Source organism: Limanda limanda, chromosome 10 (assembly GCF_963576545.1).
Source record: "Limanda limanda chromosome 10, fLimLim1.1, whole genome shotgun sequence".
Taxonomy (NCBI): domain Eukaryota; kingdom Metazoa; phylum Chordata; class Actinopteri; order Pleuronectiformes; family Pleuronectidae; genus Limanda; species Limanda limanda.
In genome coordinates, this window is record NC_083645.1 from 23,090,655 (window position 1) to 23,118,516 (window position 27,862).

Genomic DNA, 27,862 nt, shown 5'->3' on the forward strand with positions numbered 1-27,862 from the left:
AATGAAGAGGTGGGGTGGCGGTCGGGGAAGCGGGTGGGGGTGGGAGGGACCAGAGGATGGCTGGTGTTTGTGCTTGAGCATTACTAATAATGTGCAGATCTTAGAAACGTCCGAGGTGACGTGTCTGTTGCGCGACGCCACGTTTCAGAAGCCATCGCCATGAGCGGTCCCCCCCGAAGGGTAAAAACCCCCTGTTTTCAATCCAACATTAAATAGTTTTTAAAATATATTAAGAGGAAATTACATTTGCCACGAGCATATGTTTATCCGATATTTAAAATAATGAGAAGAAATGAATCCGTACATATGAAGATGGATGGAGTCTGAGTATGTGTTCTTCATCTGTGTTTGTCGTTTTGTTGGGATCTGTCTGGAGAAAAGGTTTTGAGACGCCGGCGAGTGCTCGGATGTGAAACCGACGGTGGTGAACGGCACTGGATCTTCTGTGTCTTACGTTGCAACACGCGATATATTTCTCAGGTCTTTTAGGTTATCTCCTTTAATACAATATGCATATCAAGACAAGGTAGACGTGGGTTAACATCAGCGAGGGTTTATAGTTCGGCCGGCCGGTCGGGGACTGACTGGGATGATCCCACTGCTCCAGGAGGGGAACCAGACCCTGACCGGGCCCGGCTTCACCGATCGTCAGGACCTTGCAGAAGCTGCCTACCACACTATGGGGGGGGAAAGGACTTGCCATGGATTTGCAAACGCTTGTCCACCAATGAAGAGTCTGTCGGACACTGAAATCATAAATGAAGGACAAACATATTTATGTTTAGCGAAAGGCAACAAAAAAAAATCAAACACGCAAATTGTCAAAACCTGCTGTTATTGACTTAGTATGTATCATTAATGGCGTCTGTTGTGCTATCGTGCATTTGCACCGTGTCAATGTCAAAAACAAATGTTGCTGAAAAACGTGACGTGCGGACAAAGAGTGCTCAAATGTGACGTGCCTGTCGTCTGCTTTTTTTGTTTTGGGTCTCAGCTGTGATGTCTTGGTTTTACACAATTTGTTTTTTTTTCTGGGTAACACTCAGGTCAGAGGACGATTATCAGTTATAAATATCAGTTTATCTTTTCAGCTGTTTTACACAGAGACTGTTTATTCTTCAAAACCGCTCATTTGACCCAAGTGTTAACAAGGACTCCAAAGAAATGCTGAATTGTATTATTACCCCAGTTTAAACAGGACACTCATCTTGGTTGTAGATTTTAATGCTGCTTGTATTTCATATGAATTTTACTATTAAAAAATAAATATTGACCCAGTTGTCTCCTCTTCAAACTGGAATTTATTGATGGTCCCTAAGTGACAGCCCTGTCATCCGATGTGAAAGTCCAACCTAAAACCAACTTCACTGTCTATGTGAAATGGCAGGAAATGGAGTCAGTCAAACTTTTATTTGTTTAGCCAATTTCATCATAGGGTTCATCCAGGTGGAACGTCCTCGGACCTTTACCCTCGACTGCAAAAAGGGAAAACTAATCTCCAAAAAAAGTTATACCCAAATTAATAAACCGCTCCAGCGAGAAAACCAAATAGAAAAAGCTCATTGGAAATCAGGAGTAAAGGACGACAAAAACAAAACTGTGTCTCTTAGTTTGAGTCACAACCATCTGTTCAAAGTCCTAACTGCCAAGTCAACTTAATATTTCCTTCTGGCTGTATGAAGGAGTCTGAGGAATCTGAACAGATCTGCGAAACTGAGGTAAGTGATCGAAAGAAACGTCCTGAAAGGGTTTAACAGGAATGGATTGTTTGTAATCCTCAGTCAACTCAGATGCTTCCTTATCTTATCATCTTGTTCCACTTCACTGAGCCTCACCTGAAACTGTCCAGAGCCACTTAGAAGACTTCTGGTTCATGTGTTATACAAACTAAGAGTTTATAGAGATATACAAGACTTTATCTTTTAAATCATCCTCATAATAATCTGTCATAACCAACGTTTAAAAACTTGTTTCTATTCAGCCAATGAGATTGTGCAGCCTCCAGGACTTTGGATTCAACTTGGAAGATTTTAAACTGGTGCAGAAAAAGTGGAAGTCAGAACTGGGAGATCCTTTGAGGTCTTTATTATATAAACTGATTTGTTTGTGTGTTTGTTGTTTATCTCTGAAAACTGGTATTTTCTTCTATCTTTATTGTTACTGAATTTCACACAGACCAGTCTGAAAAGGGACTTTTTCTTTTCTCACTACAGAGAGAAATTCAAACTGAACAGTTGCTCTATGGTTGAAGCTTGCAGGCCCCATTTCATATACTTACACAACAGACAATGAATTTAGGCTAAAACCCCCTTAAGGGACATTTTCCAAGATAAAACATGCAGATGAATAACACTTAATGCACAAACCAATTTCATAATATGAAACATTTATCACATATCAAAGCTTTTGCCCTTCACTGTTTAAAGATTATTATCATTGGATAGATTATCACTTTATTTCCTTACAAATTACATGTCACAGTTTGTGCAGTGGGTTTCTTTACACGCTATCGCCATCTGCTGGAAGAAAGACAGTGCAGCCTCACATGATTAGGAACAAGGCAGACAAATTATCCTAATAACTAATATTATGGTCTGTATGCTAGATATGTGCATGGAACTAACAGCTCTAGTTATTGGGATTTTCTACACAATAAATGATGTGTGTTTATTTTACTTTGGGCTGAGCATGGTTTTAATGTGAGAATATTAAATGTTTGATAAACTTTTATCTTCACAAGCACACAGGAGGAAGACAGAATACATGTTAATTTATATGAAAATAGTTAACAATACAGCTATAATTATAAGTTAATTAATCAACAACTATTATGATCAATTTAAATAATTGTTATAGTATGGCTGTTTGGAGATTTCATGCTTTTATTTGAAACATGACAGTGAACTAAGTATGTTTGAGTTTTTGGATTGTTGGTCGAACAAAGCAAAGACCTGCAGGGAATTCAAACTGGTATTTTTCCACCATTTAATGTCACTTTACAAACAAACTTGCGAATCAAAATCTATTTAAACTACACTCGTTGCATCATCTCTTTAAACCTTTTAAAACTACTGAACATTTTCCATCATCAGCAGTGTGTTTTCCTGAATTAATATAGTATTTGAAAAAAAGAAAACATATATTTGGATTGTAATTCACATATCAAATATCTCCAAATACATCCTCTGATATAATTCAATACTTTTAAATAGCTCCAAACAATATTGGAATATAAAAAAGACATGTTTATGCTGTCATTATGCACGTTGCAGCACTTAGAGGAAACAGTTCAGGCTCTAAACCAGTGAAGTCTAAATGTTCCCTGCTGCTCCTCAGGAGATTAAACTAACAAGGGAACTCCCAGGTTCTGTTCTTTCTCTCCCGCATAGATTCTGGCTCATGTATCCATGTCTAATATATGTATAAGACCACCCCCCCCCTCCACTTTTTAGACTTTAAATCTGCCAAAATCCTTTCAAACCAGTGTTACTCTGTCCTGCTCAAGAGCCGAGGAGACCAACCACTGACCTGGAGGATCACAGCAAAGCCTTTGAGTGGGCAGCTAATTCCCTCTTTAGCCCTCATCAGCTGTCCTCCGGGCCGTGATGGAGACGAGAGCGATAAAGCAAAGCTAGTCCCATCTGGCAGAAACATTCTAAAACTCGCTAATAGAGAAGGAATTATAACACTGCATTTGTTTGAGGAGGTTTGTAAAACAACGATTCGCACAATCACATCTCATTCCTTTATCATTTTAGTTTATTAGAGTAACTATTCAACTAATTAACTCTTATTTCCCTTTTCTTATATTTGTATTCTTCTGTTTCAGCTGACTTTTAAATGACAAAACTCAAAAAAACAAAACTGAAGGTTTAACGTTGAATATGTCCACAACATAAGTGACGTGAGATCCCATCGAGTGAAGATGATGGTTTTGAAACTATCCTCTCTCATTCTCTTTCAATTTTGTCTATTAAAGTTTATGATATCACACATTGTGACTGATTTATTTAAGGTCTGGAGCTGGTGACCAGTGAGTGTAGAGACAACAGTTTTAATCAACTTGTATATTACCACTGCATAAAATCAGCTAATTCATCGTTTTAGACTTTAATATGAAGAAGTAATAATTTGCTTTGCATTAGAAAATCGACCAAAGTTTGTATCAGCATCGATAATATCCATGTGAGGCCACTACTCATCGTCTCGACCCATGTTGTTGCTCAATTTGAAACTTAAATTAAAACCGTACAATCTCAACCATTGTCTTATAATCGTTAAACTTAATATGCAACAATCCAAACCAAAAGAAAAAGTTTATAAATGGCTCATATTCTGACTTTTATATAAACAGCTGCAGGATTGACTCAAACACACGTAAGGTTTCCACACAGTATAAATGAAGCTGAGCCACGTTCACCCTGATTCAAACCCACTGCTTATTGCCAGCAGGTCGTTGAACAGAACAATAAATATTCCAATCACACAAGCTGCAGAGTCTCAGCTTCATAAAGTCTGCCCTGATTTGAAGGGATGAACCTGTGGGACTGTATATGTCAGTTTATGAGGTGCCTCTAAAATACAGGCTGATACAACACTCCTGTGATTTACTCTACCGTAATGAAGGCTGTATATTTCTAATAACATTTAAATCAATGCTGCTTCCATAAATCCGACCCCCTACCCCCCTGAGGCCCCTGTTACTTACAGTGTCAGTGACTCTATTGCCCCCTGTTGCCCCAATTGAGGAGTAATGCAAGATAAATTGACACTGGGCCCAATTTCATCTTTACTTTGAAGGCTGATCTGCTGCTGTTTAGAGCGGCGCCCTAACCTATCTGTCCGCCCTAATGGAGGCCAATATATATAGATGAGTGTGTCTTGCCAGGAAAATCAATATCTATGTGGTGGCTGATGGTTTTCAAGTGAAAGTGCTTTGTTTTCTGCCACTGCCTCGAAACAAAGAGGCTGCGGCCGCTTCTATTAACAATCCCCAGTCAACCTTGAGACTCAGGGAGAAATAGACAGATGGGGGGGCGGTGGTGGTGGTGGTGGTGGAGGGTGGCAGCAGTGGTACCAGCATCACTAGAGCGTTAGATTTGGTGGAGGATAGAAAAGCATCGTCAGTGGAGCATGGGCAGGAGCTCTGAAGAAGCGATGGGCTGTGACGAGCTGTGAATGGACAAAATAATCTCTCAATTATAACAAAGATAATGTCATTAGAAACGTGTGTTTTGAACATAGAAGTGGACGATAGAGAAGAACGGACTAAGTTTACTGATGGTAAAAATAACCTCACGCAAACTGAGGTTAGTGGTGAATAAGGTGAATGTAGTTTTATTGGATTAAAAATAGGCTTCATCTTGCAATTTTCTGCTTCCAGTGATAGTATCAGATAATCAGAGCTAAATCCCAGATGAACACAATATGAATAAAATAATTCTGGATGTTAAGAAATCTTCACCCACTTTTGCTTTATTGAAATGAGAATAAGTCAATGGCAACATCTTTTTCCAAACTCTTCAACAGTTCTTGTCTTATTCCTTAAGCACTGATTCAAGAAATCTTTTGAATAAAATAGTTAAAGCAAAACTTTGCAAACAGTATCACGGTTGTCATGTTAGGTTTTTAATGTAGTTGTTCTTGGGTGAATGTGACCATGTTAATGCAAACAATTTTGTTTTGCAAGAATATAATAATATAAACCAATATCTAATATGAGTCTTTCAATGAGTCTATACAAAAGTAAAGTTTATGGTTAAACTGTAAAATATCAAATCTCAATTACATATATACTGTATATATATATATATATATATATATATATGGCTGATACGTCATATCGAAAATGTTTTACTCCCTATTATCACTGCATCGGCTCCAAAAATGCTTATTTCTCAGTCTCTAAACTTTGAATCTAATTATGCCTCTGAAAAAACCTTTGTCCTACAATTACTCCATCAATATGTAACAAACAGTGAGAACATAACTAACTTGCTAACAACAAAACACAACAACACAAAGTTTGTCCCTTTATAACACTAGCAAGCAGTTGCACATGTGTACATGACTGAGAATCTCCACAATACACAAGCAATACGGTTTATGATTTGCTTTCCTACAACCACAGTGATCCAAGGAAATTCAGAAGTTTGTTTGGATATTAGAAAATTAAAAACTTTTTCAAATAACTGCTGTTCTTGTTCCAGTTCAATGATAAAGATATGTTCAATGTGAGTGTGTGTAGTTGGGCCTCTACTCTAGAAAGTCTGTAGGAAAGACGAACTGTACACATGTATCTTACACAGCAAGTTTTTTTTTTGCCAGCTACAGGTAAATAAGTATGAGAAAGAGTTTCAGTATATAACTTAATAAACTTACTGAATACTAAATTAACTAGGAATCAATATCCTGCATTACACCAGGTTATTACTTCCAGAATGTACATATTCTGCAGCTTCATAATGTTTAATGTAGGAGCGCTCGTTGCGGTTTTTCAATGCATTGGATTCTGTGTGTGAAAGCAACAGCTCCAATGGGACTGAAGAGGTCATGTTTGTTGGTTGTTTTTGTTATCCTGCAGAACGGATGGGACATGGGCCAAGAAAGAGACCATCGCACTTTGGTGCTGATCCAGATAAAGGAACTGATGTAAGAGTTTTTAATCATTTCCTTATCATTGCAAGATTTTTTGATGATTTCACCAATTTGCCAGGAAATTAGTAAAATCTTGCGTATCTGTGTGTGTGTGTGTGTGTGTGTGTGTGTGTGTGTGTGTGTGTGTGTGTGTGCAGCCTAATTTAATTAAAGGGGACTGATAGTCTTTAGTCTGACTCTTCACCTGCAGTTCGTACATTAACCAGATATTTCATCACGTCTCCGGTGTTTAAACTCTACAGCGCTGTGTCGGTTCCCTCGGCTGAACTAGGAAGCAGGCGACTCCAGGCTTGTTGTCTTGGAGACCGGTGCTGTTGTTTGTGGCTTTAAAGATGAACACGTATATGAACTTGCTGGTGATGGACTTGTAGGTTGGGTGATCTCCATGGCAACAGCCGACACCATTGAACACTCATACCCTCTGTTGTGTTTGGACAATGTTTCTGTCTCCTCAGACACGTGGTTGTCACCTGATGGACAAAAACAACCAAGTATAATTCATCAACAAGGAAGAAAAGAGTATTAAACAGTTTAGTTGCAGACTCATTTTAAAAGTTCAGTTTGAAGTACCTGTGTCTGAAGAGCAGGATGGACAGATGGCTCTCCTGGGACAGCCCATGGCAGGTACGACTCTTCCTTCTGCACCACTTTCCATCAGCAAGTAGAACTGCATAACCACAGAGTAACTTATTTAATGATGGGAAATAATTGATCAAAATTGACTTGAAAAATGTATTTTCTTTTTGGCATTTCACACACTGAGGAAAATGAAAATAGTTAGTTGCAGCCATAGTGTTTTGCTCCATAGCTTATATAGAAGTTCATGGTGTCATGAACTCAGTTGGATATAATTTAACCTGAATCTGCATTGCTTGATTAACTAGTAACCATGGTGATGATGGTCTTACCCGAGGCACGGGGGTGGTTTCTGACGTGCTCTCGTCTGTCACACTGGTCTCACTCACGTTATCCACTGACGGCTGTTTGCGGAAGAATTTTCTCGTTCTGTAGAGAAGAGCGTAAAACAGTGTCATCAGTATCATTTAGTATTTTAATTAATTTATAAATTAGTCCTCAAATTCAATGCATAATTTTAGACTCACAAGGCATGAATATCCTAATTCGACCTGAATTTTGATTCTATTTTGTAACTTAGATTTTGAAAAGTGCTCGATAATTTAAGTTATTATGAAAGTGATTATGTTTTACAATTTAAATGGGAAAAAGGAAAAATCTAAGAAACTAAGAAAACCTGAATACACATAAATAGTGAAAAGCACATTTAAGATTTAGAAAAACAATTTCAACCTATGATCACAGCTATAGATGTTTCTCATCTTTTACTTTTACATACCTGTTGACCAGAGAGAGTCTAGATTCACTATATTTGTTTTTTGTTCGGTATAAAACCACAGAGCACGAGACACAGGTTTTTATTCCACCCGGTTCTATGTGATGCTTTCCTTGTTTGTGTCTCAGAAGAAACTAAACCACCAAACTCAAAACCTGCCCAAGTGCACTTGCAGTCAAGTGCAGAAGGCAATTTGAGGCAGAGCTATTGGCGGCCATGTAGCGTTTCCACTGGGGTCATACCTCAGCGGCTTCCATTTTGTAGCCGAGAAATGACCTATTTTTATGTGTAATTGCTGTAGAACAAGCTAAACCAAGCATGTAATTGAAAGCGTGCCACTTCCACAGGGGAACCGAGGGCTGCGAGCGACAGGATGTGGTACTTGTAGGGGGGGGGAAAGGAGAAGTGTGCTTTGTGAGTCAAAAGAGTGGAGGATACCAACAGCCTTGTCCGTAAGCCAGCGAAACAACCGTAAAACAAATCAGCTACTTAGGGACAGCTCAGGTGGAAACACAAGGGGGGTGGAGGAGGAGGAGGAGGAGGAAGAGGAGGGAGTGTGGTTTTACGTATACGCTCCTCGCTCGGCCGGGTTAGGGTTGCATGCTGCCATTTCGTTCCACTTGTGATCTGCTCCCTGACCCCCTGCTGTCAGGCCGAGACACTGACATTACACGGATCATGCCACCGTGGGTTTGATAGACATCTCTAAATTCTGTCAGCTCATTCATTCCTGAGGCCGTCTGTGCTTCCCCTGTCCAGACGACTACACACAACACTGCTTAGACTATACATCTTTACATGGGTGAATACACAAGCACACACTGTGACATTAGGTAGGTGTGGATCTACATGACAGAACCTCCCCTAGAGTATGTTTTTAAAGCCTATAAGACCCGTAAGTTTAACATTTCGATAAAACCCAGTTGAATTAAATCATTTTTGATCTCACTATGTCCAAACAAGGCAAGTTTTTTAGGGGAAAACCAGGTTAACCTTTGTGGAAAGTAGTTTTGATCAAATGGTTTAAATCCCCCCTCAAATGCAGATTTAAAATGTTTTCATTATTATCCTCTCACCCGTAGCAGTAGGTGACACAGGCAGCGATGGAGAGCAGGGAGATGAGGAGCACCATGCTGGCCGCGATCACCACGTTCCTCCTCTTCTCCTCCTCGGCCTGCTGCAGCTCCCACCACTCCAGATCACTGAACTGACAGCGCTCGCCCATGTAGCCCAAAGGACAACTGCAAAGACACAGGTTTAAAATTAAAGTAATTAATGTACTTTATGCACATTTACTATTGTCACGTACCAAATGAATCTATTAGAATCTATTATTGGGCATTCATACATTACCCACTTTCAAATCAGTGGGTATTGTATAAATGCCACCTTAAATAAAATCACAACAAAAATATATTTTTTACATTGTGCTTAAAACTGACTTGTTGCACTTATCTGAGGCCAAATTTTCATAATCACAAAATTATCAGCCAAAGTTCCCGTTACAAACTTCACATAAAGAATATCCTAATGGGCTGTCATGTCAAACTTCCAGAGAAAAATGCAGATTAATTGAAATATGTAGTCAAGCAATAAAATTGACGTTCCTTTTCACCACAGATATGAAACAATCCTTCTGATGCAGTGGCTTTAACCATGGGACAATAGTGACATCTACTGGTTGTCAGCTGTTAAAAAATAAAATCACTAAATGGCTGGTTTCATTCCAAACTGAAGCGAGATGTAACAAGAAGTTTGGGAAAATAACCATTTCCCTGTAAGATATTTGAGTGGCTTGATATTCTACAGCAGGGGTCACCAACACGGTGCCCGCGGGCACCTGGTCGCCCGCAGGGACCCCGCGAGTCGCCCGCAAGGCATGCTCTAAATTAAAAAAAAAAAAAAAAAACGAAAAAATAATTAAATTTGAAACTTAAAAAATAGTCAAACCGCCATCTCACTCTATGCCAGTGATTCTCAAACATCTAGGGCGCGCGACCGGGAGGAGGACGTGTGTGTGTGCGTGTGTGTCCAGACAGCACATTCTCAAACTGTGTGGGGCGCGCGACCGTTAAGAGGAAATGTGAGGCGCAACTAATATTAGAGCCGAACTAATGTTCTGACGTCTGCATCTCTTTAACGGCGGAGCAGTACACAAATCGCTCTTTCGCCGTAGCCAGTGGTCGGCAGCCCGCGGCTTCAGCCCCTCTGCAGCGGCTCCCTGTGCAGTGACGTGCACGTCGCGCACACACTCAGGCCCCGGGGCTCCGCCCCGCCCCCACCCACTCACTCAGAGACACACACAGTGGAGAGCATCGTTCACGTGAAGCAGCCGGTCAGGGACAAACAGACAGTGTTCAAAAACCAAGTTGAAAAGAAAGTACGATGAAACCTGTCTTGCTCTTGGGTTCACAGTCAATGTGGTAGGACATGAGGAGACACAAGTGTGTATTTTATGTCTGAAAACTCTATGAGACCAAACAAATTAAGAAGACACTAAGAAACATTACACCCTGTTACATGCATGTGTTCTTTTTGGTTGAGCTTTATCATCTTTGTGACAAAGTGATTTTAATTGAATTAATTTTTTCTCTATTTTTTAAAAAGTACAGACTGATGGAGGAATGTAGTGATAAATGTCACCAAGTTGAAAAGACAGTAAGATGAAGCCTGTCTTGCTCTTGGGTTCACAGTGAATGAAGGAGGACATGAGGAGAGACTTGTATGGATTTTAGGTCTGAAAACTCTGGCAGCTGACAGTATGAGAGCTAAAAAAATGAAGAAGACACTTAGAAACATTACACCCCAGTCATATGCATGTGTTATTTTTGGTTGAGCTTTATCATCTTGTAACAAAGTGCTTATAAGTGGTTATTTGGTTATTTTTTATCTACTTTTGAAAAAGAACAGACTGATGGAGGCATGTAGTGATAAATGTCACCAAAAGTACTTCAATTAAGTTGAATTTAAGCAAAGTTGAAACAGTTTAACAGAAATAAATGTTGCATGTATTAATTTATCTGTTTCCTACAATCATTGTTGTGGAAATCATTGTTAATAATTATTCCGAGGAATAATTAACATTAACTTGATCAGACAGTAATATAATATTATATATATATATATACAATAATATTAAAAGGTGATCTGTGCAACTCTGTTATTCAGGACGTTTGTATCAAACAAGCAGTGGTGTATAAAGTACTTGAAAGCCATACTTGAGTAAAAGTACAGATATCTTACTTGAAAGTGACTCCGGTAAAAGTAAAAGTCACCTGTCAGAAAATGACTTGAGTAAAAGTCTTAGAGTTGCTCATATTAAATGTACTTAAGTATCAAAAGTATCTGGTGTTGAAATGTACTTAAGAATCAAAAGTAAAAGTAAAAGTACCAAAATTAAAAATGCTAAGTGCTTTTTATAGTAGGCCTTGTTCAGTTCAGGATTTATTTCAACTGACTGAAAAATTATAACAACACTATATATATTTGTATAATTTTACAAATTTTGAACCCGAGATGCTGAGGTTAAAAAAGTATTGGACAAGTGCATCTGAACTTCTAGAGACAACTAAGAATCAACACAACAGAGTAAACAAGTGCCTCTTGATTCTACCTAAGAACACTAGACCTGCCACTAATAGACCAAATGAACCTTTTGTGTCTATTAGCTGTATTGTGTAACTGCCTGGATGTTTACCTGCCTGTAATCCTGCCCGCCAGCTTGTCCACACATCTACATGTAAGCCTGTTTATTTATCATTAGACTATCTTCATTGAATGGGCCTGTGTTTGTGTTTGCAGTTGTTTGCAGCAGGGTGACAATACACCTGTAGGGTATCTTGCCTGTAGGGACGACAAAGTGAAGACACAACCCTGCTTGAAGTTGTTCCAATATTTTCTTTAAGAAAAGTTAACCACTTGCTGCTTCGAGTTATGTATTTATGTGCAGATGTTGACACGAAGCAGGAAAGGGAAAACGAATGTGAATCGAAAAAGGAATACCTTCAAAAAATTATGTAAAGTCACCTAATAAAAGCCCTCAAAAAGCAAATTCATTTGCCTGAATAATAATCCTTACAATTTGAATAGGGCCTCACGTCTGTCAGTGCCTGGGCCCTAATAATAAAGACTGAACCGAGCTCCTGCAGGAGCGAGAGAGCGAGAGAGAGTTGCGCCGTGTGTAAAGGTGCACGTTCCGCCAACCTCCGCTGCTCAAGTAACGAGCCAGTTTTGAGAATGTAAGAAGTAGAAAGTACAGATATTTGTGCTCAAATGTAGTTAAAAGTCGTCAGGAAAATAAATACTCAAGTAAAGTACAGATATGTGAAAAATCTACTTAAGTACAGTAACGAAGTATTTCTACTTTGTTACTTCCCACCACTGGAAACAAGTAGCCCTTCGTACTACTCAGTACCTTTGAAGTAGCTCTCAGTCTAAAAAAGGTTGGTGACCCCTGTTCTACAGTATGCATGCTCATGGTTTCTCTTTAACATATGAATAGAAGCTTATTATAAAACATATTTACGACTGATATGAGCAAACTGTCTAATAACGAGGTTGCACGTGACATGAGAAGGTTTATTTACTTGCAGGCATATGACTTCAGCTCAGGGAAGTAGAAGCAGACCCCCTGGTACAGGCAGTAGGACTCATGGGAGGGGGGGCAGCTCTCCACTGAGTCACTGATGTGGTGCAGCGTGGTCACGTCAGCAGGGCTCCTGGTCGTCAACAGAGTCGATGCCGCCTCCGGCTCTTAAAATCAGATTGAATTTGACAATTACACAGAATCTCACTGCTGTGCATCTTTAATTATCATCTGCTATTTCAAATACAATTTGTTTCTTAGAGTATACAAAGGTTATAAAGGTTACTTGATCCTTTAAACCACTACTATCACATACGCTATTTAAAGTGATGAGACATCAGGCTCAAAATGAGTAATATGTGGCAAGAGTGAATATAATCGTCCTTTATATTTGTCATAATCTAAAATCATATCTAAAAACAACATATTTGAATATTTGCTGTAAATATTCTACACCCACCGTGACATGTTTGCCCGTCGCTCTGGAATCCAGCCTGACATTTGCAGAGATACTTCCCCAAAGTATTTTGGCATTCTGCATTTCTGTTACAGTTGTGTGCTCCCAGGTCACATTCGTCAATATCTGAAACCAAGGGTGAAGAAAAGATTAATAATATATAATATGTGACCGTATTCTGAGTATCACACGTCTACAATTGTATTAATACAGTCAAATAACATTGTACAATTTAAAAGTATTATTTTATTGATCAACTTAATTGTCACACTCTTCCTATTGATTAGCAAGACAGGAAAAATAAGGTATGCAAATTAATTTATAACAGGAACTACAAGAAAACTAAGCTCCTCTCTTTCATATATGTTTAAATTATGCTCTATATCATTTTCTTCCAGAGCATCTCTGCCTCTAAATAAAGTCTCTACATCAAAAACTCAGTTCCATCCCCAGCACCTGTGCTAAAGCGAAGGCTCCAGCTCAAACCCCTGCTGCAGAAGGTGAGATAAAGAGTTCTCTGAGGCAGATGTGATACCCGGAGCTTTACGGCAGGACTTGTACAGAACTAACTTCATCCCTCTGAGATACTCACCCTCACAAACCTGTCCATCACCTGTGAAACCCTCCAGACACAGACAGGCTGGGCTTCTGGCCCGAAGGAGGCACTGGGCGTTCACGTCACAACGCAGCGAGTCACATTCGTTCTGGTCTGACAGAGGAGGGCACACGAGGGGAGGTGACATTAGGTTAGGGAAGGTAACGGGTTGTGATGAGTGGAAATAGATTGATTTTAAGATGTTACCTGAGACCATCTTGTCGGTGAAGAACGTTGGTTCACTGCGTTTCAGGGACGTTACATCAGTGGGGTCACTCTCTCCAGATTCTACACATTTAACACATGGAGTCAACATTAGGGTTTAGTTTTATTACATAACTCGTCAGTGTCTCCAGCTGATATAGGACGACAGGAGAATGAATCACCTGCTGTTTCGTTTGAGGCATCAGCAGACGAGCAGCTTCTCCTGTCGGCTGACAGGATGTAACGTGAGAGACAGGAGCAGTGAGCCAGTCCCAGTTTGCTTTCACACACCTGAGCACAACCTCCGTTCAGATGAAGGCAAACATCTGCTCCTGGAGATGAGGACACAAAATGATGAAGCTCAGCAAAGGGTTTTGTTTGTTTGTGTTTCAGCAGGATGACGCAGAAACTACCACTCAGAGGATGAGACATGGACCAAGAATAAATCAATTACATCTTAGGGTGGATTTTAACTTCCCAAGAGTTATGCATGTGTGTTGATGAAAGAATCAGGCACATTTAGGGGACTGATATCTGGGTATGTGCAATGAGAGGCAGCTTGATTGAATATAAGGGGAGTAATGGGCCTGGCTCTCTACTGAGACCTGTTCTAATTGGATTATTAGTTTTTTCTGTTGCATATGCATATAGTGTCTGTACAAAGTTTGTTTTTAAAATACTTCACATGAAGATTTAAGTTGTTTTCAAAATTTGAACTCCAGAAAATGTCCAGTTTCGAGTCCGTCACACGTTGAAACTTCATCAACACGCCCACTCACTTGCTGGGATTCTGACATGCTGTTTTCTCACCCGGGCACACTCAGACATTTTCTGGACTTTTTAGAATGTCTGGACTTCAGTACATGTCTGAAAGCAGCTCGAGAAAAATATTGGAAATATAAAGGAGTTTGTTTTGTTGAAATTTTTGCACATCTTGATAACATCATAACTGTTTTAAGCACTATTTGGGGTAAGAGAACATTTCTCTCCTCCACCCTGCTTTAATATAAAACATGATTCTGTTATAATCATCACACCCCCACCACTCCTCCTAATCAGAGCTGTAAACTGAAACTCCCTGACTGGTCCTAGCCTCATCCCAGTGGTCTCTTTGTACCTGGCTTTGCGAGAGGATGAACCACCACAATGGCTGCCGGCTGGACCATGTTGCCATGGATACTCTGGAGTTTCTTCCCAGTCCGCTTGTGCACGCTTGTCAGCTGCCGGTGCTCCCGGTCAGAGATCCAGAGCCTGTCCTCGAAAACTGCCAGGTCAAAAGGTCGACCTGGACAAATCAGAGAGTAAGAGGAGCACAACTGAATTGAATTGGTGGAACCAAGTGGGAGTCGTTTCCTCTTTGTTCAGCTGTTAACTCAGTGATGACTGTAAAGGCAAGATCATACTGGTTGAAGGGCAAATTCACAGGATGAGTCAAGCCAGGGAATGAACAGTTAGTGGGGGATTACTGAATTTAGAAATAATTAGAAAGGAAAAGCTTGCACCCCTGAGGTACTCTGGTGAGCACAAAGACTCAAAACTAACTTTCTAAAGAGTTTTATCAGTAGAATGTTGTATTGTAAAAGTGAAAAGACAATTTAACAAATGTCTGGTTATATTTGGAAACAGAACCTGTAAATGTTGTTGTCTTGTTTTGTGTCTATTAACACAGCCAACTTTTAAGGAATAAAAATAATGATCAAAGAGGGTTTTTTAACGTAATTTAACAAGAAAACAGGTCATAATATTTCAAGGATAAAGTCGTTATTTAATGAGAAAAGTAGATATTTAGAGAATAAAGTCTTAATTGAATAGAGAAAATCATAATGTCCTGAAAATAAAGTTGTAATTTTACCAGAAAAGTAAATATTTATAGAATAAAGTCATTTAACAAGAAAAAAGTTATTTTCTGTCTTGTAGAGTGTAAAAAATGTGCTGTGATTCACATAATTGAAAAAGTGATTGTCATTTCAAAAGGCATTACCTAAATGTATTGGTCATATTTGTCTTTTTGTTTATACCTTATCCAATTAGTGTAGGTTTGTTTTATATTGTGGTCCCAGAAGAACTCTGTTGTCCAAAAACAACACAGCAAGTTTTGATCTTTATTGTACATGGAGTCAGAGATGGTTCCACCTGAGTTCAACATGGAGGGAAGCTCACACAGCTGAGGATTAAACTGAGGGAACCTTCCTGTTCCTCTGTGACTTTCCTAACAGGTCAGTTAATGGGGTTAAAGTTATAAATGTTGTGGATATTAATGGAGTGAAACCGTCATTCAGAGAAAATACACAAAGAAGGTTAGCTAAGAGCTAACGTTAGCTAGCTAGCACTGGCTACAGCTAGCTAGCTAGCTCTGCCCCTGGTTAGTTCAAACTGCTCCAGCTGCCTGATTTATTTCATAAAGAGGTTAATTCAGTTTATCTTAATGTTGCTTAAGTTCTACGATAATGACACCAGAGTGAATTTAACCATTACAACTTTGTTTTTGACATCTGAGTTATTTTAAGTGACCCTAACCCTTATTTCTTTAATTTTGTTAATGTAGAGACGTTGAACTTTGAAAGGAATTAACATAATATAACAGTTTTTTGAGACCCACAAGACATCAGCTTCTATAAAACATAGTTTTTTCTTGTTTTATGCTGTTTTTCTTGTATTTGCCGCCAGTTAAATCAGAAGGTTATGTTTTCACCCCAAAATGAACAGGGACAAGACATTAGGGCAAAGTTCACAGAAGAGCCGCCCACATCTATTAGCATAAGAACAAATCTGTTAACCTGGTTAACACTAAACTTATGGGATTAGTTAAAAGTTTTAAAAAGATGCATTTGATAACTATTTTCACTGTTCTGACCTTTTTGACATTTCTTCCCCCGTTTATGGCGGCCGCTCGGGGCATTTAAAGCTCAGCTCGTTAGGCTTAACACGGTCGGAGTGCTTGAGTTCAGTTTCTAGCGTTCTGAGTGGGCGGCTGTGGCTCAGGAGGAAGAGCGGGTCACCACTAATCGTGAGGTCAATTCCCAGCTCCTCCAGGCTGCATGTGTCCTTCTGCAAGATGCCGAACTCCTGTTAGAATGGCTGTGCCAGTCGTAGAGGATGCACTATGTATAGCAAGCACTGTCTGGGTGGGTGTCAGATCTATTAGTTAGATGGGCTTATAGTTTCTCAACTATATTTGTATTATTATTAAATGTATGAGCTTTGTTTTTTATTCCCAGTACACCTCTACATGTTTGCTTGTGCACGTTTCAAACAAGCCTCACCTACTTGGTTCTCTAGCAGGACCCGTCTGTCTGAGCCGTCCAGGGCAGCCGTCTCCACCAGACCTCGGTGTTGGTCGCACCAGAACAGACGATCCTCTGTGAAATCGATGGCCAGGCCGCTGGGGGACACAAGGTTGGTGCTGGCAATAATGGTTCGCTCTTTTCCTTCCAAAGACGCGCTTTCCACCACAGGCTGGGCACCGATATCAGTCCAGAACAACTTCCTCAAAACAATAAAAAGAATTATATTAGGCGTATTTATTCCACAGACCCTGTCCCTCTTGTCTATAATCACAATCAGGCACAGAGACATGTATCCAATCATTATTACGCAGGATGCAGCATATTTTTGTAAATAATTGAAATAGAGTATTTAACACATGCACTAGAAATGTCTTTTTTAAATTAAATTATATTCTGCAGTTATTAAAACAGAAAATACACAATTTTCTGCTAGTGAGTCACTGTAAATTTATTCTTAAACACTCACTTTTCCAGGGGATGAACTATGATTCCTCTTGGTTTCTCCAGCCCTTTGCTCACAATAGTTTCTCTGCTTAGTCCAACCAGACTACTGCAGTCAACAGTTGAGCGACTGGAACGCAAAAGTTAACAAAAGTGTAAAACTGAAAACAAAAGACATGCCAGTTCTGCAAATTTTTAGCAACAGAGCCTGGAAATACTGCCTATCAAATCCAAAAATTACAAAAAATGCCAATGTCCCAATGAATTTAAATGAGATACAAAAAAAAACAGACAAGCAGAATCTAAAATGACCCAAACATTAAAAGTCACATTATCAGTTTTGTCAAAACAAAAAAAGTAAATATCATTAATTTCTCCTCCACACACCACAAACCTTTCATCCGTCCAGTACATCCTGCGATGGACCCAGTCAATGGCCAGTCCCTCCGGAGAGTTCAGATCCTCAGAAATGACAATGCCTCTGGATCCACCGTTCAAATCAACCCTTTCAATTGTCTTTCGGTTTATACTGGAGAAGTACACCTTCGAAATGCATTGAAATTTAATAAATAAATGTGTTTATCACAAAACCCAGACAGACAGAAAAGACAAAAAACTGCTTGTGTCACGTGTGAACATAAAGGCCATGAAGTTACAGTATCTGTCCACCAAGTGGCAGTAGATGGTTGCACCTGAATCTGCTCCTGTTCTCTGTATTAGTTGTGACATCTGAGGTTAGAATCACACACCAGCAGCGAATAAACACAAAATAAAACATGGAAAGGCAAAATAAATGTTCATCTTACATTCTCTTGGACAGGGTCATAGTCCAATGCCACGATTGTTCCTCTGGGCTCCTCCACCAGGGTTTGATCCCCTGTGCCGTCAGGGTTAATTCTTAGCACATCTACAAAATTGGCAACTAGCAGATACGGTGGTGGTCCTGAAAAATACCAGTGCAGTGTTTTTTTATTTTCATGTCCTGCAGCAAATATCAACCCAGTTAACAGTGAGATTATGACAGACAGGAAGTGTGTTTATCTGCGTGGGCTCGTGTGCCTCAGCTCTCTGCTTTGCCACGGTATGACTCACCGGTTGCAATGCACCGCTTGCCGTCCTGGTGGAGCCGGTAGCCTGGCAGACAACCACACTGCCACTCACTGGGGGTGACAGGAGTACAGAGCTGGCTGCAGCCCCCCATGTCCGTCGATGAGCAGCCTGCAACAGCAAAGGAAAAGACGTTCAACCGATTTGATCTCTGCAAACAGGCTCAATGTTACATAAACACCGATACCGGTATGTCTGTGAAAGGCTCATTTTGGAAGATATCAGCCAATAAATATATCGCCCAGGCTCTAGTTTCTTGTAAAAGCAGCATTAAGCGTTCATGCATTGTATGTATTTAACACCAGTTTCCAGTATAACAGAGTCTAGAAGGCAAATAAAGAAATAAAACGTACCTTCAATCCTTATTATGTCCTACTCTAAAGTTATGCCATCTTTTTTATGACCATTATCTGTTATCCAATAACATAAAGCCACCAGGGGACCAATACACCAATACTGCACATACCAGTACAGGCTTGTCCATCTTCCTGCAGTATAGATCCCTCAGGGCACACACACACGTTGCCCTCATCTGTTGTCAGACAGCCGTGGCCACAGTTGGTCATATTCCCTTCACACGGCAAGATCTCTGATAGAGGAAAGAAAATGTCTTGAAACACTGCAGATTTTTTCATTTTGACAGTTATGGTAAAGAATCTGATGAATTAAATCCAAGGGAGATAAACTCAGACAAACAGATTTCCGGCTGAAGGAAGGTAACGAGAGTCATGCAGTGATGTTACATGTTGAGTTATTTCCTGGGTTATTCTTGGGGCCCAGCAGGTAGTCGACTCGAACGGAGCCAGATGGACAACAAGCTTCTTATTCCCTCCTCTGCTAAAATCCCTTTTTATAAAGTCAACCATAATCCCATCAAAACAGGTGAAAGTGTGATGGATGCAGGGGAAGCCCTCGCGGTGATGTAATGTTACCTCACAGGTATGTGGTATGTCCCTGTATCTGTCAATATGGACCAGGTACTGTACACACAGGCAGGGTACAGGTATCAATGTAATGTGAAATAGTTACGGGACCTGTCACTGTGCCTCTGACTGACTTCCTCCTCGTACGATTATTGCTCCAGGAAGGTTGATCTTTGCTTTTTTCAACTCAAAAATAGTCTCAGTAAATAGATATTGTGGTTTAAACATTAACTGAAGACTACATTTATAGGAAAAGCTGAACTGCACGTTAAGATAATGAAGGAATGCAAGGCAACGTGAGAAGTAGAACATTCAAACATTGCATTTAAAATTCACTCAAAAACTGCAGTTTTCTGTGTGTTTGTTTGTTGTTTATTGTAAATTTGTTCCCATTTATTTGTAATTAGTTGAAAAAACAAAATCCATTTGCAGCCCTGTGATATCCTCCTGCGTGTTTCCCCTGCTACTGCCTCCATTGTTTAGTCTGCTCCTGCTTGGCTGAATGCTTGTTTCTCGTGGACCTTGGCAAAGGTTGCCTGCTAAACAGCTTAGACGGACAAAGCTGCTGACCAGATATGTTCCCTATCGCAAATGTCACCTCATCATTTAATCTTGTTGTGTCTGTGAATCTTTCCTCTGCTCTTGGCCTCATGGCAGCGAGATTAGAAGAGAAGAGATTACGATAACGTCTTTAATATGTGAGGAAGTTAATCACAGCGTAGACATTAAAGCCATTAACGGGGAATTGGACACTTCAAACTCTCGCTGTTTCATTCTTTGTTTTGTTTTTAAGGTGGCAAAAGATACACAATACAATCACTATTATTTGGTCAGTAAACAAATATTCTATATAAATCACATTGCCTATCTTTGCAGAATGTTACAATAACAAAGAATTTTAAATGCCCACTGTGATATTTTCGATTGAGGCCTTTAAATTGATATATTCATCGAATCCCTACAGACAGACATTGTATATAAACTACTATCTTCACTGTGACACCCTTGTTTTTCGTCTCTTCAGTCTTTACACAGCTTCTCAGGCTCACCACAACTAGGCCTTTAGCGAGTGTGACAAAGTGTCTGTGTTTTGACCCACATAACCTAACACACAATTGGCAGTTCACATAAGTCCAGCCTGTCTGGTTGTCTGTGACCCAGCCTTTTTATTGGCCCGGCAGGGTCAAGATAGTGTCTAGGGGACAAATGCCACCTTTCATAGTCCCCAAATAGGGAAGACGCTCCAGTTCAAAAACAGAGCAACGTTTATTATCCCGCCCGAAACAAAGCACAACTGTTATTTCAGTTAAACCAAAATGTGTCTTCTCTCCTTTCCATATATTTAAGATTCTTGAACGTATCATAGATACTCTTAACATCTGAGCAGCATCACCCAGAAGTTTATTTACAATCTCGAAAACCTTTAAGTAAAACTGAATTAAGTCTTTAGTCCGTCAGCAGCGATCCTGCCAATCCCCAAGTAGCAGCTTACACTAAGTGACCTTATTACATATTAGTTTCTTGCCATAAAACTTAATCTGCTAATTTATTTGTTATTTAATAATAAGTAATTTAAGGAATCCTAACAGAGAATAGAAAACAATATTAGAAGACAATAGAACTAATAGAAATTAGTTATATGCTTAACTTGATAGTAATGAAAGCAAATCTGTTTCCACTCTACCTCCACATGTCTTCCTGTCTGGTAGGAGGGCGTAACCTTTTGGGCAGGTACAGAAATAGGAGCCTGGGATGTTCTCACACCCGAGAGAGCAGCCGTGGTTCCAGTGGGCACATTCATTCACGTCTGTGGCAAACACAGACAAACTGATTGGTATATTGTTATGACATCTGTGAGACTCATACCCCCCTTAATTAAATAAGCAGTCAATGGATATTTTTACATGTTTCCACAAATACTGAACTATAAACTGACCGAACAACTAAATACTTGCAAAAATACAAACCTTCACAATGAGTCCCTTGCTTACTGAGAGCAAATCCCTCAGTGCAGTGGCAAACCCCTTGTTCAGCCATGTTGGAGCAAACATTCATACAGTTTCCAGTCTGTTTGTCACAACCTGTTTGAAAGGGTTTACAAAATATATATATTACCAAAATATTGTCAATTGAGTTATAGCTAATAAGATAAAAATGTTCTAAAATCATGTTATGTTACAGACTAACGTAGATGTCAAAGTTCGGTGGATACCTGGGAATGAAGATAGGGAGTCGGCCAGTGGCTGGTTGAGGGGATGTACCACCTTGATCTGAATCGGGGGTCTTGTCATTTGCTTTGTGTTCACATCCAGTGCTTTTCCTCCAGTGTACTTGTTCATTTGTTTTATAATCCGAGATCCAGCGTCAGTGTAGTATAAATTCTCCAGAAAAACTGATATCCCCAGCACCCGAGACCTAACCACAAATAGAAGTAGTAAAACATCAGTAGAAATAAAAATAAGTAAAAATATGTGAAAGTATTTGGAATACAACATACTCACCAAAGTGGCTGATCTTTAATGTGAAGGGCGTTTCCGTTGTAATCACAGGAGGCAATGGCGCTTTCTCCTTGAAGACCAAACTGAACCCAGAACAGTCTCTTGTCTTGTCGGTCGATCGTAAGTGAGTTGAGTTGCTCTGACATCTTAATAAGTGTAGTTTTCTCCAGGCCGGTCAAATCAGACCTCTGGATACTGGGAGTCATCCCACCAGACAGCCAAAAAAGAAACCTGCAAAAAGTAAGTTTGGAACTGAGAGAGAGGACTTTGCAAAGGAGTGATCTGAACCTAGTAGGAAATAGGAAATGTAAGATGCTCTCTTACATTCCACTGAAGTGTCTTTGCTGCAGTCACACCAACTTTTTCCATCAAGCTTCCATGTTGAGAAATGCACATGGATAATTTAACCCTTTTAAAAGGTCACGCCCAATGACTTGTGGTCAAATGCAGGGCAGGGGGGGCAGTGATGCAGTTCTTTACTAGATTGTCAAGATAGTCAGACGCACCTACACCCACTTGCTCCTGCTACATACACAGACGGCCTCTTAGTGCCTCTTACTCCAAATGTGCCATTAGAATAGCAATCCGCCAAGGCACAAGTGCACTTAGCTCTTAAAAGGAATATGAAATGTCTCTCTGTGTGGTTAATTGCATGTTATGCCCAAAACACATCTTTGATTAATCAAGAGGTTACGAAGAAGGCTTTTCGAACGACGCACCTCCTGCTGCGACCCTTTTATTCCTGCTCATAATCTAGCAAAGGGGAATGTTTTACACACACTTCAGACCAGGTGCTTAGATCATTAAAATAGAGCCGTCAGAGTCGGTCTGGCATTTTGCACTCCTGTGTCAAACCGTGCTTGACGGAGGGAGATATAACGTCTGCTGAGTAGTAACACACAAACAAAATGCCTGGAATCTGAACCGTGTGAAGATCTGTACGGGAATTGTTTGTTTCTTTTTTAAATTAACCTACGTGAGATTAATACAGAATTGATTACCTGTTTGTGGGGTCAACAGCTATGGAACTCGGTTGGTTCAAGTGCCTTAATAAAGTTCTCTCATTTTTCCCATTTAAATCCATTCTCTTGATTTTTCCCTTTTCTCGACTTGTCCAATAAACGCTGTTCCAGATCCAGTCCACTGCCAGGCCCGAGATGTGCTTGTCAGATGAGTGCAGTTTCTGGAAAACAAATATTCCAATTAATATGTTGTGGCTCAAATCTCAGACTAAATAGAGAAATTTGATATTATTGGTCATTTCTTGGAAGTTATACTGATGAGTTTAATAACCTGTTTTTGTGCCCCTCTCACTGACGCCTTGTAGATGACCCCGGTGTGTTTGTCAGCCCAGTAAACATCTTCATCTCTGTAATGAAAGTCGAACAGGACCGATCTCCCCACACCGGCCAAAAGTCTCCTCCGGTGCTTCCCCTCCAGGTTCATCCGATGAACGGCTTTGCCATGGCCGAATATCAGGAAAGGCTGCGAAGCTTAAAAACAAGAAAATCCAACATCACACACGTTCCCAAGATGTAATGGGCTCTTTCATGGCACTGTGTCCCATCCTCACACCAAGTTTAGTCTTAATCTTTTATGAAGTTTTTGCGTAATCCTGCTGACAAACAAACAAACAAACCAATCCACCAAAAAGAATACGGACAAGGGCAAAAACTCCTTGTTTCAGGTTATGACACAATATTAGTTAAATGGCAAAGACACATTTTGCTTGATTTGCAGCAGCATATGTACTCATTGAGATTTATGTAGAGATTGAGTTTGTTGCACAGACAATTTGCAGTCGCTTGTCGTCCGTTGAAGAGAATCCCAAGGACAGGTTGGTAACTGTGGCAGCATTTAACATTTCAATAGCAGCTTTATTCTCTTTGTGTCATTCATTTTGTCAAGTTATGTGATAAAAGCTCAATCAAGGCTGTATCGGGGTGAAGTTCAAGACAAAACCTTGTCTCTTAGCAACAAATTGCTCCTGGCATCGACCTGAAGTTGTGAAACAGCTTTTAGCATTAGCTGTGATTTCTACATTTTTCAAATATATATTTTACTTTCAAAATTAGTGTTGTAGAAATCTGTTGTTTAAACACGTAGTTTTATATAGAGACAATATTTTGACAAACGTTTGCTTCTCTGAAATGCATCGATAGAAGGTGTTCCGGTCAGTCATGGTCATGAACAACCATGGATACTGCTCCTGACTCTATGGAATGAGGAAAACAATGAGCAACACCAGAGAAACCACACAATGAAGTGTCTGGCCTGACATCCCTAAGATGGCCACTGGTGCTGAGTTGCTAGGGAAGCATCCTAATGAATCATTGATTGACAAGTTCACAGGGTGGTCAACATGATTCTTCACCTAGTTAGCTCAGTTCACTGGATGTTGATGACAAAACGGCTTCTGTCAAACCACCATTTTCCATTTAACAATTAAGGTATTGGACCTGAAAGCAGAGGGACACAACAGAGGGTTGCTCTAAATGCATGGGCAGGTAATCAGTAGATAATGATTTTCAATTTTATATTAAGGTAAAATTCAGAGTCGCTGTGGTTGTTTTGGCTGCTGAGCCAATTCATTGGGTTTGTAAATACAATCCTGTTCCTCATCAAAACATCAAACTTCTTGAGTAATGGAACTGTGGATGAATTGTTAAAGACGCACTTCAAAGACATGAGAGAGATATATATATCGGTTGGCCTATATATTGATTTTTATAGATAATGTTCAGTTTCCATATCCAGATATGTAGAATGATTTTAGTGAAGGCAGCATACGGTATTAATTCCTGTACTTATGTGATCAGAGGAATAATATCCCTCTTGCCACAGCATGGTCAAACTGGATAAGGGGCTTAACTGTGACAAATACATTAACATGAGAGGGAACGAAAGTAATATAATAAAAAAATGCCCCTGGATGTTTGGTTATCTCTTGTTTCATGTGTTGGAATCGTTATCTTTCCTGTTGTAGTCACTTCGTTTGGCCCTCCAGGCTTTTTTACATAAAATATTAGTTTTATTGCTAGATTGGTTTAGGATTGGCTGTAGTGGAGAATACAGTTAACCAGGTCAGAGGGGTATTTTCTTTATCTGACCATAATTTATCACAAGATTTTTTATGTTGTTTCTACTTGTTTATGTTCTGTTGAGATAAAGATGTTCTGGCCATCTGTTACAACAGTGGCTGTTCCTAGAAGAAAATGCAGTCACCATTTGTAAGCTCAAGGTGAGGTCCCTGTGGCATCCCACAAAAAACTTGGGCTCATTCTGAGATACACCCACTCGTCACAGGCCGTCTTACAGTGCACATTTGGTACAGTGCATCGTATTGTCTGTTAAGCCAAGTTCAGAGAGTGGCTGTGTTCCACCATCTGTTGCTCTGCTGTTACTTGAGATGGGGTTGTTTTCGTCCAAGCAACTTATTTTGTTATTTTACATAATAGCGGATAGCAGATTATGTAATAGCACTTGTGGTTTAAACTGTACCTGTGAATCAAAATGTTGTCCTTTTTCTTTGCCAACCACAATCAATCTCGAAGAAAATCTTTTAACTACTGTCACAGATGGTTAAAGGACCCTGAGACCGCAACACACATGAGAATCTAAAGCAGTCTACAGTACTTTCGGCGTCACTTCTGTCAGTGCTCTGAGTTGGGATTATCAGTCTTGACCGTGGAGGTGTCAAACTCACCCACACAGCTGCTGTTCCTCCCCGCTCGTGATAGGCGTTCATCCCAGCAAGCTGTTCCGAGGGCCAAGGCTCCAGATCTTTGCACCATAAAAAAGATCAGCGCTGCTGCGATCGTTGCAGCCAACATAATCCTGCGCCTGGCCCCTGCCACGGGAGCTGCACTGGTTCACTACTTCTCAGGCATTCCCACTATCAGAGCTGGCGCCCAAGAATTCTCCAAAATTAAGCAACGTCTGCTCATTGACTGTTGGCATCCTTGACCAAGATCTTCAACCTGCAGTGCCAGAGAAGCTTCACATACCAGGAAGTGTCCCACTAAGAGATGAGCCCAACGCCTAAACCCCAATGGAAGAGATGGAGAACTAAAGGAGGTGGGATACAGAGGGTATTACTGCTAAGAGGAAGAAAAAAAAGTGAGTGGGATCCTGCTCGCTCCCCAGTTTGGCCCCCGCAGTGCCAGTCTGTTTTGGAAGCAAAGATTGAAATTCCTGACACCCCCGTGGTAAATTTTGCACATGCTAGTCCAGCATAGGAGCAGGATCTTCTTTAAGCTGCAGTCAGTGTCTCAAGTAGAATGTGGAATATTCAAGAAATGAGGCTGGACTGACGATAGGTCCCACACAACAACAAGTCTTACCCTCACCCCACCCCCTGACCCGTGTCCTCTCTGGGATGGACGAGAGTATTTGTGTCTGGGAGAGAGAGGGACGTCACATGTGAGGCTATTAGCCGAGACGCAACCCGGACATTTTTTATTTATTTAGTCATTGGGAGAAAAATGTATCTTTTGTGCCTTTAAAACCATATCACCACTTGCAAATGACCCACACTTACAGTAAAAGTATAATTTACGCATGCCACACAAACAACAGGCACTCTGTTTTGTGTCCTGTGTGTGAATGAGAAGTCAGTGTGTCAGACTGTCTCCTGCTCGACGTTCTCCCAGAGAGAATCTGTAAAATTAGTCATTTATAGAGAACGGAGCAGGAGTTGAGCCGATTATCCCCTAATTGTTTGTCCTCATTTTGCCCGGGAGAACAACTAACAGACAGCAGGAATCAAACCCTCCATTCAGACCCGACATGACTGGGATATTGTCAGCAACAACGTCACCAGTGAGCTTGTAGAGGAGAGGTAGAAGATTTACACTGCTGAGAGAGTTGCCTTGTCTCCTGACTAATGTTAGCCGTCTGAAGGGCATTGACCTTTTCCCACGGTATCACCCTCAGCAGATCACAATGAATATGTTAATGTCACTTCAGGTGACAATTGGACCGAATGACAACCCGCACATGGGGTTTGAAACATCGGTTTCTAGGATACAGCAACAGAGAGAAGATGCTGCAGCCATTTTAAATGCCACCTCACGTCATTGCTCTTCCCCTCCATTCCAAGTGATGGATCTGGATTAAAAGAATCCCATGTTTAGGGGCTGATATCATTTCGTTCATGGAAATTGCTGCAGATCCAAATGAAAATCCAGATCTAGTGAATTTAAATGTGGTTTTATAGGGAGTAGGCATTTTCAGCTTCTGCACATTAACCGACAACAACCACCAAACTGTAGCCGAGATCAGTAGGGAATCAAAAGTCTTTATGGGTCTTCTATACTTTTAGAACTCTGTCCAAAAGATCCTTACAGATTTGGTGCATAATTGAAGGGGACTGCTGGGTCCTAGTTGAGTTATGAGCTCTAACCTAGAATCATTGCTACCTAGACCTTATCTGTTTGGTGGACTATATATGACAATAGTGACCAGGGTTGTCAGGTCACACTTACCATCATCAATTTTACAAATTTACTATACTGTTTTCCTGTTCACGTTACTTGAGAGTAATGTCAATTGGTCGCTCATTTAAGATTCACTGTGATAATGTGTTATTATTGGAATCATGTGTTTCACCTGTCTCATCTGTGTCTAGTTTGATTCTGTGTATATATATACCCCAGTTTTTTGTAATTATTACATCTGACCAGTTTTCCACTTCTCTATATCAGTGATGTTCCTGGATAAGAAGAGATTTGTGATGCAACCGCTTGAAGTATCTTT

General features: G+C 40.2%; 1 protein-coding gene and 1 long non-coding RNA gene across 6 annotated transcripts; one reads left to right on the forward strand and one right to left on the reverse strand.

Annotated features, from left to right (window-relative positions):
- The first annotated feature begins 23 nt into the window (after window positions 1-23).
- LOC133011338 (uncharacterized) lies at window positions 24-15,691 on the forward strand. 5 transcript variants are annotated; one of them, XR_009680744.1, is made up of 6 exons: window positions 24-1,718; window positions 6,584-6,651; window positions 7,113-7,281; window positions 9,091-9,276; window positions 13,449-13,550; window positions 14,243-15,691. It is a non-coding gene; the product is annotated as an uncharacterized LOC133011338 (long non-coding RNA). The 5 variants fall into 5 exon arrangements; XR_009680742.1 differs by lacking the exon at window positions 7,113-7,281 and having other exon boundaries at window positions 14,243-15,690; XR_009680743.1 differs by lacking the exon at window positions 7,113-7,281 and having other exon boundaries at window positions 9,091-9,263; window positions 14,243-15,690.
- Window positions 6,925-25,938, reverse strand: egf (epidermal growth factor). Its single transcript, XM_061079046.1, has 22 exons — window positions 25,812-25,938; window positions 23,399-23,598; window positions 23,107-23,288; window positions 22,109-22,336; window positions 21,820-22,022; window positions 21,575-21,688; window positions 21,292-21,414; window positions 19,151-19,273; window positions 18,670-18,795; window positions 18,384-18,520; window positions 17,972-18,120; window positions 17,603-17,707; window positions 17,113-17,336; window positions 14,967-15,134; window positions 14,032-14,181; window positions 13,853-13,933; window positions 13,643-13,759; window positions 12,595-12,760; window positions 9,085-9,249; window positions 7,546-7,662; window positions 7,228-7,343; window positions 6,925-7,127 (listed from the first exon to the last, which is right to left on the reverse strand). Exons 1-22 carry the CDS (start codon window positions 25,936-25,938, stop codon window positions 6,925-6,927), a joined length of 3,324 nt encoding a protein of 1,107 aa, XP_060935029.1.
- Between the last annotated feature and the right edge of the window lie 1,924 nt (window positions 25,939-27,862).